This window comes from Alligator sinensis, unplaced genomic scaffold (assembly GCF_000455745.1).
Source record: "Alligator sinensis unplaced genomic scaffold, ASM45574v1 scaffold1164_1, whole genome shotgun sequence".
NCBI classification, from domain to species: domain Eukaryota; kingdom Metazoa; phylum Chordata; order Crocodylia; family Alligatoridae; genus Alligator; species Alligator sinensis.
This window is the reverse complement of record NW_005842225.1, coordinates 384,406-398,008: the sequence shown is the minus strand read 5'-3', so window position 1 is coordinate 398,008 and position 13,603 is coordinate 384,406. Positions and strand designations below refer to the sequence as shown.

General features: G+C 56.4%; 1 protein-coding gene across 10 annotated transcripts in view; it reads right to left on the bottom strand.

Moving 5' to 3' along the window:
- TRAF7 (TNF receptor associated factor 7) overlaps positions 1-13,603 on the bottom strand; it is a 32,135-nt gene that overhangs the window by 11,189 nt on the left and 7,343 nt on the right. For 3 of the 10 annotated variants that reach the window (XM_006027113.3, XM_025208237.1, XM_025208241.1), the window contains exons 2-9: positions 9,340-9,458; positions 9,019-9,076; positions 7,655-7,746; positions 4,909-5,025; positions 3,474-3,566; positions 1,652-1,685; positions 600-698; positions 471-555 (exon numbers count right to left, since the gene is read on the bottom strand). In XM_006027113.3, the coding sequence (XP_006027175.1) occupies positions 471-555; positions 600-698; positions 1,652-1,685; positions 3,474-3,566; positions 4,909-5,025; positions 7,655-7,746; positions 9,019-9,076; positions 9,340-9,420 (659 nt within the window). In that variant the 5' untranslated portion in view covers positions 9,421-9,458. Of the gene's footprint in view, positions 1-470; positions 556-599; positions 699-1,651; positions 1,686-3,473; positions 3,567-4,908; positions 5,026-5,308; positions 5,483-7,654; positions 7,747-9,018; positions 9,204-9,339; positions 9,459-10,629; positions 10,841-10,866; positions 11,215-11,557; positions 11,789-13,603 lie in introns of those variants that run through there. The other 7 variants (XM_025208238.1, XM_025208236.1, XM_025208235.1 and 4 more) reach the window with 6 other exon arrangements.

Genomic DNA, 13,603 nt, shown 5'->3' with positions numbered 1-13,603 from the left:
CTGCCCACTTGGATTTAGCCGATGGGCTTCTCAAAGGACTAGGTCTGAACAAACGTGGAGAGCACAGCTTCTCCAATGGATGGTCTAGGTCCGGATGCACACAAATGACATGGCAGCTACAAGCACTGCGCAGTGGTTTAGGACAGTAAGTGAAGGGAGGGCTGTAACACGGGGGTGAGGGGAGCACCTGGCTAAGACAAGGTGTTTAAAATGCCCCTTCTCCCGTGAGGACCACACTGGGCCAGCTGCGACTCAGGCAGCACCTCCCTCACCCGAGGCTTGCACTGAGACCCAGGTGAGGAGAGAGCACCCCACGATGGCACCGGCCATCCCAGCGGCCATGTTACCAGAGCATCGTGGTTGCAAGGAGCCACATGATGTTACAAACACACGAGCAACAGGCTGACAACGGAGCCCTCCCCTCCCCTCCCCTCCCCAGCATGTCCATGCGCTGGTATTACGGCACTTACTTCCTGGCACTCAGTTTAATTGTAAACGGGCACCCGCGGGGGTCCACCTCGAAGGCGGCGGGCTTGCTGCTGGCAGCGGGGCGGCCGGCCGATTTTCGGTGGGGGGCTCGCGGCGGGCGGCGGCCCCCCAGCCATATTTGCAGTGTATGAACAGCTCCCCGATCTGCTCGGCCACAGCAATGTTGTTCACGACCACCGTCAGTTTGGCATTGTCCACAGGGCACTTCTCTGTGGGGCAGAGAGAGGGCAGGGAAGAGAGGGACCAGAACTAACTAAGACACTGGGAGGACCGAGCAGGAGCAGGGCTGGATCTGTGCTGCCCATTGCTCTGCCCCACCTCCATCTGATTTGCCCAGACCAACAAGCCTGGGGGGTGCAGCTCCCTTACTATGGGCATCCAGTGTTTGAACGGGCTGAGAGCTGTAAACCAGCTCTGGTTAAGAGCAAGCAGGGATGCTCCGCTGCACTCTGCTCTGGCGCCTTGGACAGGAGCTGGGAGTTACTCTGCTCCTTGGGGAACCTTCCCAGGTATGAGATGTGAAGTGCAGCAGTAAGAACAGCTGGGCTTCATGCCAGAACAATGGCTCTCAGTGCAGGTTGCAGCCAAAGAGCATTTCTAGCAGCAGGGAGTGCCAGGCTGAGGATGAAGCCTCCACAGCCGAACAGGGAGCTAAACAAAGCATACTGAGAGCAAGTGGCCATACCAAGGGCAGCTCTCAGATGGACTCCTGATCCGTGGATGGGACCCAACAGAATGCCCAGTGGAGAGGAGGCAGTGAAGATGACCCTGTGCAGGGATGGAGACAGCACCGGCCTGCCACCCGTGGGAATCACCCGCTGTCCTGGGAGTCATCAACTCCACAGCCCTGGGCTGCTGAACGGCCACAGAGAATCCACCGCAGGCTTTATGCTGAGCCTGGGGCATGTGGTGATGGGACCTGAAGCTGAGCAAGTGCTGTGCATAGAGAGGTGGAGCTCAAGGGCAGGCCAAGAGCCTGGGATAAGGAGCTATCAGCAGTTGGGGATGCACTGGGTCCCTGGGGCCAAACCTGGGGGGCTCATTCTAGCACCCAGCCATTTATCTGCACATGCTGCAGTTTTGCAAGAGGAGGCAGCAAGGAGAGTATTAAGTGAAAGGCTCAGAGAAGTGGCAGGGAGGGGGTGGGTAGCTCTGTACCTACCAGATGTTAAGGCACATCTTCTGCAAAACGTGTGCTGTGGAGACAAGGAGGAATATGACTGTTAGACCCCCCCATGTTGGACACACAGCCCCCGGGGAAGGGAGGGAGGTGGTCAGAGACCCAGCCCCTGGGAGTGCAGGACTCTGCCTACTCCATGCCCTACACCCCAGCACAGCCCTGGGGCCACACGGATGCCCTGTGTTGGGGAGAAAGCAGCATGAAGCTGACCATGCAGCCCAATCCTGAGAGGTACCAAGCGCCTGCACGGAAACCACTGGATCTGCACATGCCCTGCGCTGCTCAGGGTACAGGGCCAAGGGCACATTTTGTTGGGCTCTGATTTTTCCAGTCCTGACGAACTTCCTGGGTTCCCCCCACTTCATAATGCAGAATTCACAGGAACAATCCACAAAATAGACACTGAAAGTGAAACAACGCAGCTCACAGCTACTCCCCCTTGGACTGGGCAACCTGGCAAGCTGGTCTGCTGGCTTGCACCCCTCCTTCACCCCTTGACCTTTGTCCAAAATCCAGTTGTGCTGCCAGGCGGATGGAAACCAGCCATGTTAAACACACCCTAAGTGATTAGTGGGAGACACGGCATCAGCACTTCTCCCTTAACAATGGGAAGGCACAGGAGGGATTTAAGTAAGCCAGCGCCAGCCCAGCCTGGCGCACTGATGTAAAGGAAGGAGAACGAATGATGTTGTGCTTCGCTGGCACTAACTTGCTTGGGGGGGGCCTCTGGAGTCCGTTCAGTTGGGGCCCCTGGGAGCAGGGTCAGAGCTTGGCTTCGTAGCTGGAGAGTTTGCAAGGCATTATTAGAGCCGTTCATTATCTGAAGCTCCGCTGCTGCCGCCCCTTCCTGCCCTGCACAGCTGCTGGCTGCTCTCTCTCGAGCTGCCAAGCAAGGGCTGCAAATGAAACAGTCTGTTTCCTGCTCCAGACTCTTTTTCCGTATTACCCAGCGAATCTCAGGCACCCTCCGAGATCGCTTGCTCTGAAGTGCCGTGGGTAATGTGGGCACGGAGGGGCTGGCTGGAAGGGAGCTAGCATTGACTATGGAGGGAGGTCAACCTACTCTGTGCCTCCATAGCTCTTGCTCTGTTCTGGGACCCCCAGTCTTCCCCTAGCATTCGGGGCTCAAATGCTCCAGCCAGGGGGCTGTATTTTCTGTCTGTGCTGCGTGAGCCGGGGTAACAAATGGCCTCCATTCAAGTAATAATAACACAAATATTATTTATGTGCTTAATAACCTGGCACGATGTACAGTGCCTCTCAGCAGAGGTTCTTGCAGCCCCTTACGACCGAGCCTTATCTGTACTAAGTCTCACGTGCCCTTGTGCTGTCAGAATATTTTATTACTGAAAAGCAGCCATCTCTGGGGTGGAGCTTAATGGCCATTTATCCGAGTACAGACAGGCTACACAGCAGAGCTGCTCAGGACAGGAGGTGAAGCATCACAGACCCAGTGCAGGTGATGGGAGGGATTTTACAAGGGGAGGCCAGGGTTCAGTTTACTATACCCCTGTCCCATGAAAGCACCACAGGTCTTTTAACTGCCACCTATAACCTCTGACAGGGCGCAGGCATTCACTGGGGCATGGGTTTGGGGCCATCTCACATGGGACGATGCTATTTCGTCCTCACCAGTTTTCTCACAGTGCCTTGTGATTTCCCTGGGCTTCTGCCCAAGCCCTGACCCAGCTTGGATCGCTCGACCTGACAGCCCCACATTGGGGTGGGGAGAGGTGGGATGGCTGCAGGCCACATGGTGCTCCTGGGAAACCCACACGAGCGACATGGAGTGAGACCGCCTTACCCCGCACGTCGTGATGACTGGGTCTTTGAATACACTGCAGCACAGCTGGCAGCAAAGCTTCACCGACGGCTGCTCAGCAAACACCAAGGGCTCCTGGACAGGTGGAGAGGAGGAGACGGGGAGAGCACACATGTGAAACCAGGGCTGCTCGCTGGCAAGGGTGCAACAGCTCGGCAGCAGCGCAGGGAGCATGGGGCAAGGTGTGAGCATGCCCATGATGGATTAACTGTCCCAGGGCTGTGATGCTACACGGTAGCAATGCTGCCATGGGGCTAGCAAAGACACAGGGGACACAAGGGTTCCTCGCAGACAGCCAGGACCATGAGAACATGCTGGGACCTCTAACGGCTCCAGATAAGCTGCCCACTTCTGGTGAGGTGGGACTCCGCCAGGGAATGGGTGAGGCCCTGAGCTACGGCTCCGTTCACTGGCTCCTGGAGCCACTTGGCACCTGGCAGGACAGGGCTCTGCAGCACAAACTAAACAGGCTGACTTCTCTGCAGTGTAAGGTGCCAGAGTCAGGTGAGTACGCACCAGCTGAGAAGCTGGCTCCAGTGCTATATAGACAGGCAGGAGCACCTGGCTGCACTGCAGCCATGCTGAATCAGCGAGGGGTAACATGCATCTAGCATCCAGAAGCCCAGTACAACTGACAGTAGGACACTTTCTATCCCTGTTTCCAAATTCTGGAGGAAGGGGCTTGGCTTCTGCTGGGAGCCCCCACTCCACACTAGGTCATGGGCTCAGGCCAAGCTCCTCGAGTGTCTGGGGCACACCTGGGCGGTGCTACACAGGAGGGGACTCAGCGCTGGGAGATGCTCCACACTGGGCACCTCGGAGTTAACGTATCTACTGTTCAACAGGGTGTCAGAGCAGCTCCAACCCCAAAAGTGGTACTGTGGGGCCACAAGAGGTTCAGCTTTCCCCAAACCCAGATCGCAAGTGCCTTGGTCCTGGAGGAATTTAACATGGGCCCGTTCCCCACTAGTTAACACCTGCAAGAAGGCAGCCCTGGTGCTTCCACAGACTGCATGTGGATGGATGCCTGCAGCTGCAGTGGGGTGCCAGGCAGACCAAACAGCAGGGACAGACACGGGCACCTGCAGGCTAAGAGAAATCCACCTCGAACCCCTCTCTAGGGCCTTTCATCTTGGATGCTCTCCTGCAAGACATGCTGGCATCAGTCCCTGCCCCTTGGAGAGCTGGGGCAGCCCGGAGACTTGCCTAAGGATAAGTTGGGGGCTGAGCTGGGCTGAAAGCACTGAAGACCTGCCTCCTAGGAGCCTGGCAGAGTGGACAGACAGCGCTCCCTAAAGCAGAGAAGCACGTTGCATCAAAGATGCAGGCATGCTTTGCATTGTGGCTCCTGACACGGACCTCCCCAGGCTCCCAACATCCTCGCTTTGTTCCCTCAGGTGCCCCCCCAAATACCTACTGGCTCCTCCTCTTCCTCGTGCAGCGAGAACGTCGAGCGCAAGGACATGTTGGATTCGGAGTGCAGCGAGCGGACGGAGATCGCCGAGTCAGACCGCCGGGGGGTGCCGATCGGAGGCTTTGAAGGGAACAAAAACAGCCTCGGTTGACCAGCAGCCCCAAACTCCTGAACGCGGCACAGGGAGCTCCCCCCTCCAAGCAGCTGTGTTGTGGCAAGGGCCCAAGCATCCCACAGGCTGGACAGCCTGGCCTGGTCACCTCGCCTGGACTTGACTGCAATGTCATGACTCCCACACGGCCGTGCTGTGCTGCTCCAGCGCAGAGCAGCTATGGGGGATGCACCACATTAAGCCGTCTCCCCTTGATAACTCTCCTCGGGGTCCATCTTTCCAGATACTTACAGTGCCTCCTTGCAAAGCAAGGGCTCGGGAGAACTAATCCTTTGCAGAAAGCTCAGTAAATCTCCCCCTGAGACAGCTCCAGCCCGGCAGTTTCTAGAATCCCTGCACTCGCACTTGTTGTTTCACTCGCTATCTAACTTCTGCCAAATGTCTTTGCGTAAATGTGCAGACTTCCTCCTATTCAATTCAGTCACAGCCTCGCTTGTCGCTTCCTGTTTGGGAGGGGAGAACGAAGCAGCCACTGCACGCACCAATCAAGACGGTCACCCCGGCTGCAGGCTCTTTGGGATTGGCTTTGCAGAGGATGTTACCACTGGAATATTAACCATCAGTGCATCTCTCAGGGTGCCCGACTCAGCATTAGAGCAACAATGGAGAAGGATCTCCAGAGCCAGGGGGAGGGGAACGTGATAGACACAGAACAGCCTGTAGTGTGGGCATCCCACCTCGGTACCAGAGGGACATGGGCAAACTGGGAAGAGTTTGAAGGGAAGCAGTCACCCCCTTGGGGAGCAGGAGGCCAACAGAGCCCGAGCAGGAACAACGTACAGGTTTAGCCCTGCAAAGGCCTGGCCCATGGGGCTCTGTTCCTGTGCCTAACCCTATGAAATCACCAGCAGGACTCCACACGTACAGGTCTGCAAGAGCCAGCCCAAGGGCCGGGGGGAATGGGTCACCTGGGCCCCTGAAGCAGGTGCCAACACAGGCTGAATGTCACAGGTAGCATCCTAACAACTGTCGGGAGCCATCCCCAAGGGATGTGGGGGGAGCCCGGCTGCTTTGTGGTGCCGAAAGGAACGCAGACAAATTGCTGGAGCATGTGCTGCAGGGGAAGGAGCCTTCCCTGTAGGGCCCAGGAGATGGGGACCCGCTGGGTTTGTGCAGCTTTGCTGGCCACTGCCGTATGCTGCCGAGAGTCAAGCATCTTAGCACAAATGCACTTGCTTATAAGCCAAAGCGTATAATAATAATAATGAGATTACGGTTCTAAACCTGGGCTGAAGGGTTACAACGGGCGAAATCAGCTTTAAGTGTTTATCCAGGAATTTCTGTTGCCGGTGGGGAAAGTGATAATAACCACGAGTTATTAGAGCTCCACGGATGCCTGCAGCAGATCTCCACTGCGGGGGTGACGTGGGCAGAGCGTCACTGCTGGGAGGGTGCTGCGGGGGACAGCGCTGTGAGCAGCAATAACCCATGGGCACCAGAGGCTTTGAGCGGCAGGACCAGGACAAACTGGCTCACACTGGAGGGAGGGCAGGTGCATCAGGTTATTTAGGGAGGTGAGTCAAACTCTGCTAGTAGGACAGGCCAGACCGCCACATTCTGGCTGGCTGGAAATTACCACCTGGCTGCTGTGACTGTAGGGCTAATGGAAACCAGAGGCCTGTGGAAGTTCGTGGACCCTCACACGGGTGCGCCTGCATGAAAGCACCAAAGCAGTAGGTCCCAGCAGCCGGCACTGCCCCAGCACAAGGTGGTAGCTGGGCTGCGTTGTCAGCTAGACTACACCTGCCAAGGCTTAGACTGCGAGATCCTTGGGGCAGGGACTGTTACCCATTGTGTGTGTCCAGTGCCTCTCACCAGGCTCCGAGCCCCAGGTGGGGCCTTCACACTCTGCCACAGGACACAAAAGTGACCAAAGGCCCAGCAAGTTGCAGCAACTGCCTGTCACACGCAGTCCGGCTTCCTGCAGCACAAGGATTTGGATACCCAGCTCCAGTGCTGCTGCTGCTCTGTGGTCAGAAGCCCCATCTAGAGGCACGAGCAGGAAAATGCTCCCTGGAAAGCAGTTCCTGGTCCAAGCTGCACTGCTGGGGTTGAGGAGCCTGGCTAGGACCTACAGGTCTCAAATGATCCCAGCTGTTCCCAAACCAGCCTTGCCCTCCACGCTGTTCTCCCTCCAGAGGAGGAGGGATGGACTCAGGGCCAAACGCTCACATGGTGTAGGTCAGCGCATTAGTTCAGGGTCTGTGGAAGGATGTGGCACGTGACATTTTTACTCCTGAGTCTCAAAGATCAGGCCTCTTGCTTCTGCAGCTACAACTGCATTCTGGAGTCCTGTGCATGACCTCAGCCCCCGGTGAGGAGCTCAGTGCAAACAGCTCATACCTGCCAGCACCTGGGGCCTAGACTCTGCCCACAAAACAAGGAGAGCAAGGCCCAGCTCATAGGTCTCTAACCCATGCAAAACCCAACCAAGGGCTGCCTTGTAGGCCAGGGACCTACCGTCCTGCCAGGCTGTCTCAGAGGGGACAGTCAGGTGTCAGCACTCCCGCACTGCCCCCTTCTCTCTGTGACACCCTGCAAACACCGTGGGAAAGGCTGCTGGAGCAGTGTACATACCATACCATCGTCCTCATCCCGGGGCGAGTAGGTGAGGGTGCTGGACGATGACGGTGTCCGGCGGTGCTGCTTGAAGGTGTTGGCCCCATCCGCTGGAAAGCCAGAGATGCAGTTAGAGCCCAGCAGCTCCCCAGCACATCAATATGTCTTTGTCACCGGGGTGCTGGCAACAGCCAGGATAAAGGGAGAGGAACAGGGATTTCCCTGCTCCGCTGACTGCCCTGGAAGCCCCAGGGAGAGCAGAGCAATCACACACAACAGCCACATGCGGCTCTGTAGGGACAGCTGAGCCAGGAATAAGTGAAACGGCTGTTTTGCCATTTAGAATAATACTAAAAGGAAGCCTTCGGCAGCCCTGATCTCCCATTTAAACAGTTTCCCTCGGGGAAGCCTGGCTATTCCTTGCACCCAAACAGACAGTTGCTAGAACTGAGTCAGAGATGAAGCGCGATCATCCTAGAACTGACTGGCGTCCGGTCTGCATGCATGAATACTCCTGAAGCCGGTAATGGTAAGTGTAACCGCAACTGCCCCCCTAAGGTGTGCTTTCCAGCACATGGGCTGATTGCACTTTCAACGGCAGCGGGGCCAACCTTTTGCCAGGCATGCCACAAATTAGCTTTGTAGCCTCCCTGAGTGCCACTCTGATCCCTTTCTCTTACCTGATCTGCTGCTCAGTTTTCTGCTCCGACTAAGCTGCTGCTCTGCCTTTTGCTCCACACCCTACCTGCTACTGGGCTGCCTGTCCCTTCCCCAGTCTGCCACATGCCAGACACAGAGGCTGCCTGTCCCATTTTCAAATGCAGCAGGCGCTCTTCTTTGCTGAATCAAAATTACCTTTAGCAAACCAGGCAAAGCCTGAATTAGCCTTGCTAACGGCACATGCCCAGGTCAAACACCTTCCCATGGGTCACAGCCCTGTGGGGCTGGCGTTTTAAGTCAACAAAAGACAAGGACTTTTTAGAAAAAGAAAGGTGTGTTTCCCACCTCCCCCACCCAGCCAGGCTCATAGCAAAGGGTTTTTGATCTAAACCTTCAAAATCATTCACACGGAGGTAGAAGGCAAGGAGAGAGTCTGGGCTTAGGACATCATATCAGGAGAAGGGGAATGTAATTGGAAGCAGGGATGTAACACAGACAGCTGTGCAGACCTAAGCATAGCAGGGGCTTCTCGAGGACTCTGTTTAATGGACGCCTGACAGGAGAGCAGTTCAATGGAGTTATTTCTATCCTATTTTGGTGTTCAGACTGAATCAATAGTGTTGGGTTCACATGTGACTAGAGACAGCACCTGGATGCCTGTTCCCCTGGGAAGGGGCAGTGATACTCTTTGTCGCAGTCAGCGAGGCCTGGAAGATGCTCACCTTTCGTGATGGTCGTGACAGCAGAATAGGCAGGTCCAAAAGTGGTTTCCATTCTCGTCTGAAACGGAGACAGAATTAACATCACTGAGGGCCCGTCCAGCCCAGACTGGGGCTGCAGCCCAGTTCGATAAACTACCGCAGGAGACTCCCAGCAGTTCCCAAGGCTTTATTTTCAAAGGCTGCACCTGTCAAAGGGTCCCCAGAATCAGGTTTTCAAGCATCATATTTATCCTCTCAAAAGTAAGAGATGAGAGAGGACGAGAAGACCGTAAGCTCCCCTCTCCCCAAAGGGAAGCAACCTGCAGCTGCCCCGGTCCTTACCCCGTTAGTGTTCTCGGAAGTAGTGATGCTTGTCGCGCCGCTGGAGAAACGATTGTAGCGAGCGCTCTTGTTTGAGCTCATAATCTAGCCCAGCATCGATTAGTCATGGGAAGTTTGCGCTGTTAAAAAAGAATGAGCGTGAAGGTTAAGGGGTTTTTGTTGTTTTTCTGCCCAGGCAAATGGCACCAGGAGAACAAGCCTTGTAGTTCTCAGCATCTTCCAACATACCCTAAACCTGCACAGTCTTATCCGTACTAATACAGGCCTCGTTTTGCAAAAGCGATGGGTAAACTTACTGCACCTCACTGGGGTCCAGGTTTTAGGAGGGGGAGACACTTGGGCACTCTCTGGAAAGCCAGAAACAGTGGCACCCAAAACAACCAGCCATTTCTGAGGTCGCATTGGAGCACGGTTGTAGCCATGAGAGAGGCAAGGATTTTTGTGGGTGATGCCTTTTAATAGACCAGCTGCACGGCTGGGATCGACAGGGACAAGCTTTCAGATGCAGAGCATTCTTCTTGAGGTCTGACCTGAGGCTGGTCCAAGGAAAGGAATCACCCAACGTTTAAATGTGAGGGCTGACATTTGAACAACAAATGCCCGGGGCTCTTCTCAGAAGCCAGCCCCCATGAAGACAGCATCCCACCCACAGCAATTCACAGGAGACTTTTTAGGAGTAAGAGCGTATTTTGCTTTCCAGGATCCACTACCTGTGCCGTACAAAAAGCACCTCAGAAATGCAGCCACCTCTGGGGTGGAGCACGGCAGCAAGTGCACAGCAAACTACACAACAGAAGGAGGAAGAATTTTGGCCAAGGATGCTGGGACAAACCTGATGTGACAGGGGAGCTTGTGTGTCCAGAGAGGGCAAATAGGACAGCTGGCTTGAAGCCTACCTTAGAGGGACCCTCATACAGCAGCACACAAGGATCAGGCTGAGCCAGCCCTGCTGGGTTGGACATCCACAGACCAGGGATGCCCACATTTATTCTCCCACACCCCGGTGCCGAAGGCACCGTCCCAATACAGACCAATGCTCCACAGGCCCTCCCATCCCAGAGCTGTCGCTGGGAGGCACAAGGTCAACCCGATCGCATTGCCTCACTTCCAGGCCACCCAACAGCCAAGGGAGGGTCCCCTGGAAACCTGGCAGCATTCTCCAAGCTTCGGCAGGGTGGGAAGGAAGGGGGTTTGCAAAGGGGGCTTTCAACATAACCTCTTTGCCTCGAGGCAGAGCACGCCGCCTCCCCCAGGACTCCCAGCCCGACGCCCGCCCGGTCGGTGCCAGACCTCCCAGCTGCCGTGCAGTCAAGAAGAGGACAGTGATACAGGCTCCAGCCACCTTGTGACAGCATCCAGAGGACCTGCACGGCCCTGGGCTTTCCCAGGAGGAAGCAGGGCTGTGCCTTCAGCTCAGGCATGAATACAGCACTTGGTTTTCTTTATAGTTAAAATTAACCCCGCCAGCTCCTTTCACAGCAAACTATGTAGGAAGGGCAACAGCCAGGGAACCAGCTACTCTTCAACCTTTGTGATTCCTGGAGCACGGTCCCAGTCCCTGCTGGAAATGTCAGGCAGGCCTCAGCCCCACTACTTCTTCCTCCTTTCATGTCTCTTAGTCAGTGGTTTGAGCTGTTTTGCTGTTTTGTAGCGAGGGTCGGGGTCCTGGTTTGTTACTGCAGGTCGGGACTGAAGGCCAGGCCCGGTCCTGTGATCTGATGTGCATGCTCACAGGCAGTCACCATGCCACGACCTTCAGGCAGGCTGCAAAATGGACGGCCTAGGTTGGTAACGGCGGGGTAGCTTGCGTGCTCTCCAACACTGAATCTTCTGTGCAGGAGGCACTGCAAGGAAAGCCCTTCATCGTCCTGGATGCTGAGAGAAGAGAAAGGGTGGGCTCAAATTCAGGACAAGCCATCCCTACCTACCACCTTTGAGTCGCACGACTATGGAGAGAAGTCTCACTGCCTAAAGGAGGAGCTCCTCCCTCCCTGCTGCCGTGGGTCCATGCCTCTCAGGTGGAAGGGCACCAGCCCCTCTCCACCCAACGCCCACAATCTCTCTGGGTACAAATGGATGCGCTAGCAACAAGATACCACGGACTCTCCGAAATCACATCCTTGACAAGTAACAAACAGCCACGCTAAGTTGGAAACGCGAGTATCTGATGGGGATAGAGCAGCTTTGGGGGCTGGGAGCGTGGCAGAGAGCTCCTCACCAGGTCACGCTCAAAGGCAGGTTGGTGGAGGATGTTGTCAGGCCTCCGATGCCTGCCCGGAGCCTGCTGGTGTGAGAGGCAGACTGCGGTGCTGCACATCAATGGCTGCGGGACTCAATCCAGTTTCACAGTGCAGCAATTTCAGCAGGGAGAACACAGAAGTGGTGGAAGCTGTCTCGCCCTACTCCAAGCCAAGGTGTACCAGCCGCAGACGCCACGGGGAAGCCTGCACTGCTGGGTCTGCCCTAGGAAGAAGAAAGGACTTTGCATCTGAAAGGCACAACACTGAGGAAAGGCCCGGAGACGTCCCGCTTTGCACAAGGCATGGCTAAATCCTTGCATTCCCTGGACAGGACAGTGACATTCAGAGGCCTAGTGGGAGGCAGCATCTGACTGAGAGCTGCATGGAGAAGGCAGAGCTGTGCCTCACACCAACAGGCCGAGCGTGCTTCACCAAAAAGGACCCTCGCTCCTCATTTCAGGACTCGAGCCAACCACCAGCAGAAAGCAGGGAGGAGGAAGCAGTCTCCACAGCCAGCGCCTGGCCGACGCAGGGTTTCTGGCCCATTTCTCAACAGCATCTGGTTCCAAGCCACTGGCAGAGACGTGACACTGGACGAGATGAACCCTGCTCTAGCAGCTGCTTCCCTCTCCACGGCTCACTCCCATCCCGGCTGAGAGGTCAGGATCTCCAGGCAGAGGCTGTCTTTCTGTCCTGGCTGTGATCGTAATGACGATGCTGAGCTTTTCTCTAGCGTTCTGCAATCAGAAATCCCACAGCACTTTGCAGAGGAGGTCAGTGGCACCCCCATGTTACAGAGAAGAAAAGGAGGAGCAGATCAGGATTCATCTCCAAGTGATCTCCAGTGAAGCATGGCACCCAGGTCCCAGCCCAGTGCTCCATCCACAGGCCTCACTGGGCCCTTGCCCAGCCCTGCCTGATTGCAGACCACCCTTGTCTTCTGGATTCGCTTTTTAGAGGTTCCCTTGCAAGCAGGACAAGCCTGCAGAGGCCTGGGGCAGCTTTACTGCCCCTTCTGCACATGGGCCATCAGCACGGTGCTAAGGCATGCCTGGCCTGGTGCCCCCCCGTGACCCTTTTGTTGTACAACAATCGTCCGGTCCGAGGGAACAGTTGTTTGGTCAGTCCCTGCTCCCCAGGAATGAGCTGTGGCCCAAGGAACCGAGTGACCAGAGCTGGCCTTGGAGACAGCCTCTTCCAGTCCTGCGAGAGCAGTGCCAGAGACGCTGGCCCAAGTGACTGGCACCACTTTCAGAATAAGAGGAGTGAGAAGCAGGGCGCTGCGGCCATCCAGGGCCGCACCGAGTCAGGGCACTGCTTCGCGGCCCTGAGGAGCCTGCACTCCCAAGCAGGGCCCTCCTGGAGGGGCTCTGCAAGCACAAATACCAGGAGGAGAGGAGCACGGACGTGGGGCTCAGGCAACAGGGGAGACTTGAGAGATCTGAGTTCCCCCACAGGTCCTGGGTGACCCACGGCAGCTGCCACTGCTCTGGGCCCCGCAGCCTGCCCACTAGCCAGTCTAGCCTGCGGTGTGCCTTGAAGGCTTCTCATGCACCTGCTGGGTCCCAAGCACTCGGGGCCCTACCTAGGCTGGGTTAACAAACAACACACCCTCCAATGCATGCCTCCCCCGGCCAGGCCTTCAATCGCTTCCTGCTGGTATGTACGGAGAGGACAATGAGCACAGGGGAGCCTAGAGCACGAGGAGATCAAGCTGGGACGCAGGCAACCCAAGAGCAGGCAGCGCAGCTGGGAAACTACCAGGTGATAGATTCACAGCCCGAGTCTGTTTGGCGCTCGCTGGAAGCAGGAGCATCAAGGACGTTCCCCCTCGTACACCTGCTCCAAAGCCCGCTGGAACAGATGGGCACTCTCCCGATGACCGAGAGCCCCTGCATCATGTCCCAGAGCAGGAAGGGGCTCTCCACGATGCTTTCAAGCCGCCCCCTGGGTGCAGCTTGGCCGATCAGCCCAGCCGAGGCAGACCAAGGGCAGACTGCTCCCCGTCACCTCTGAGCAGGGAA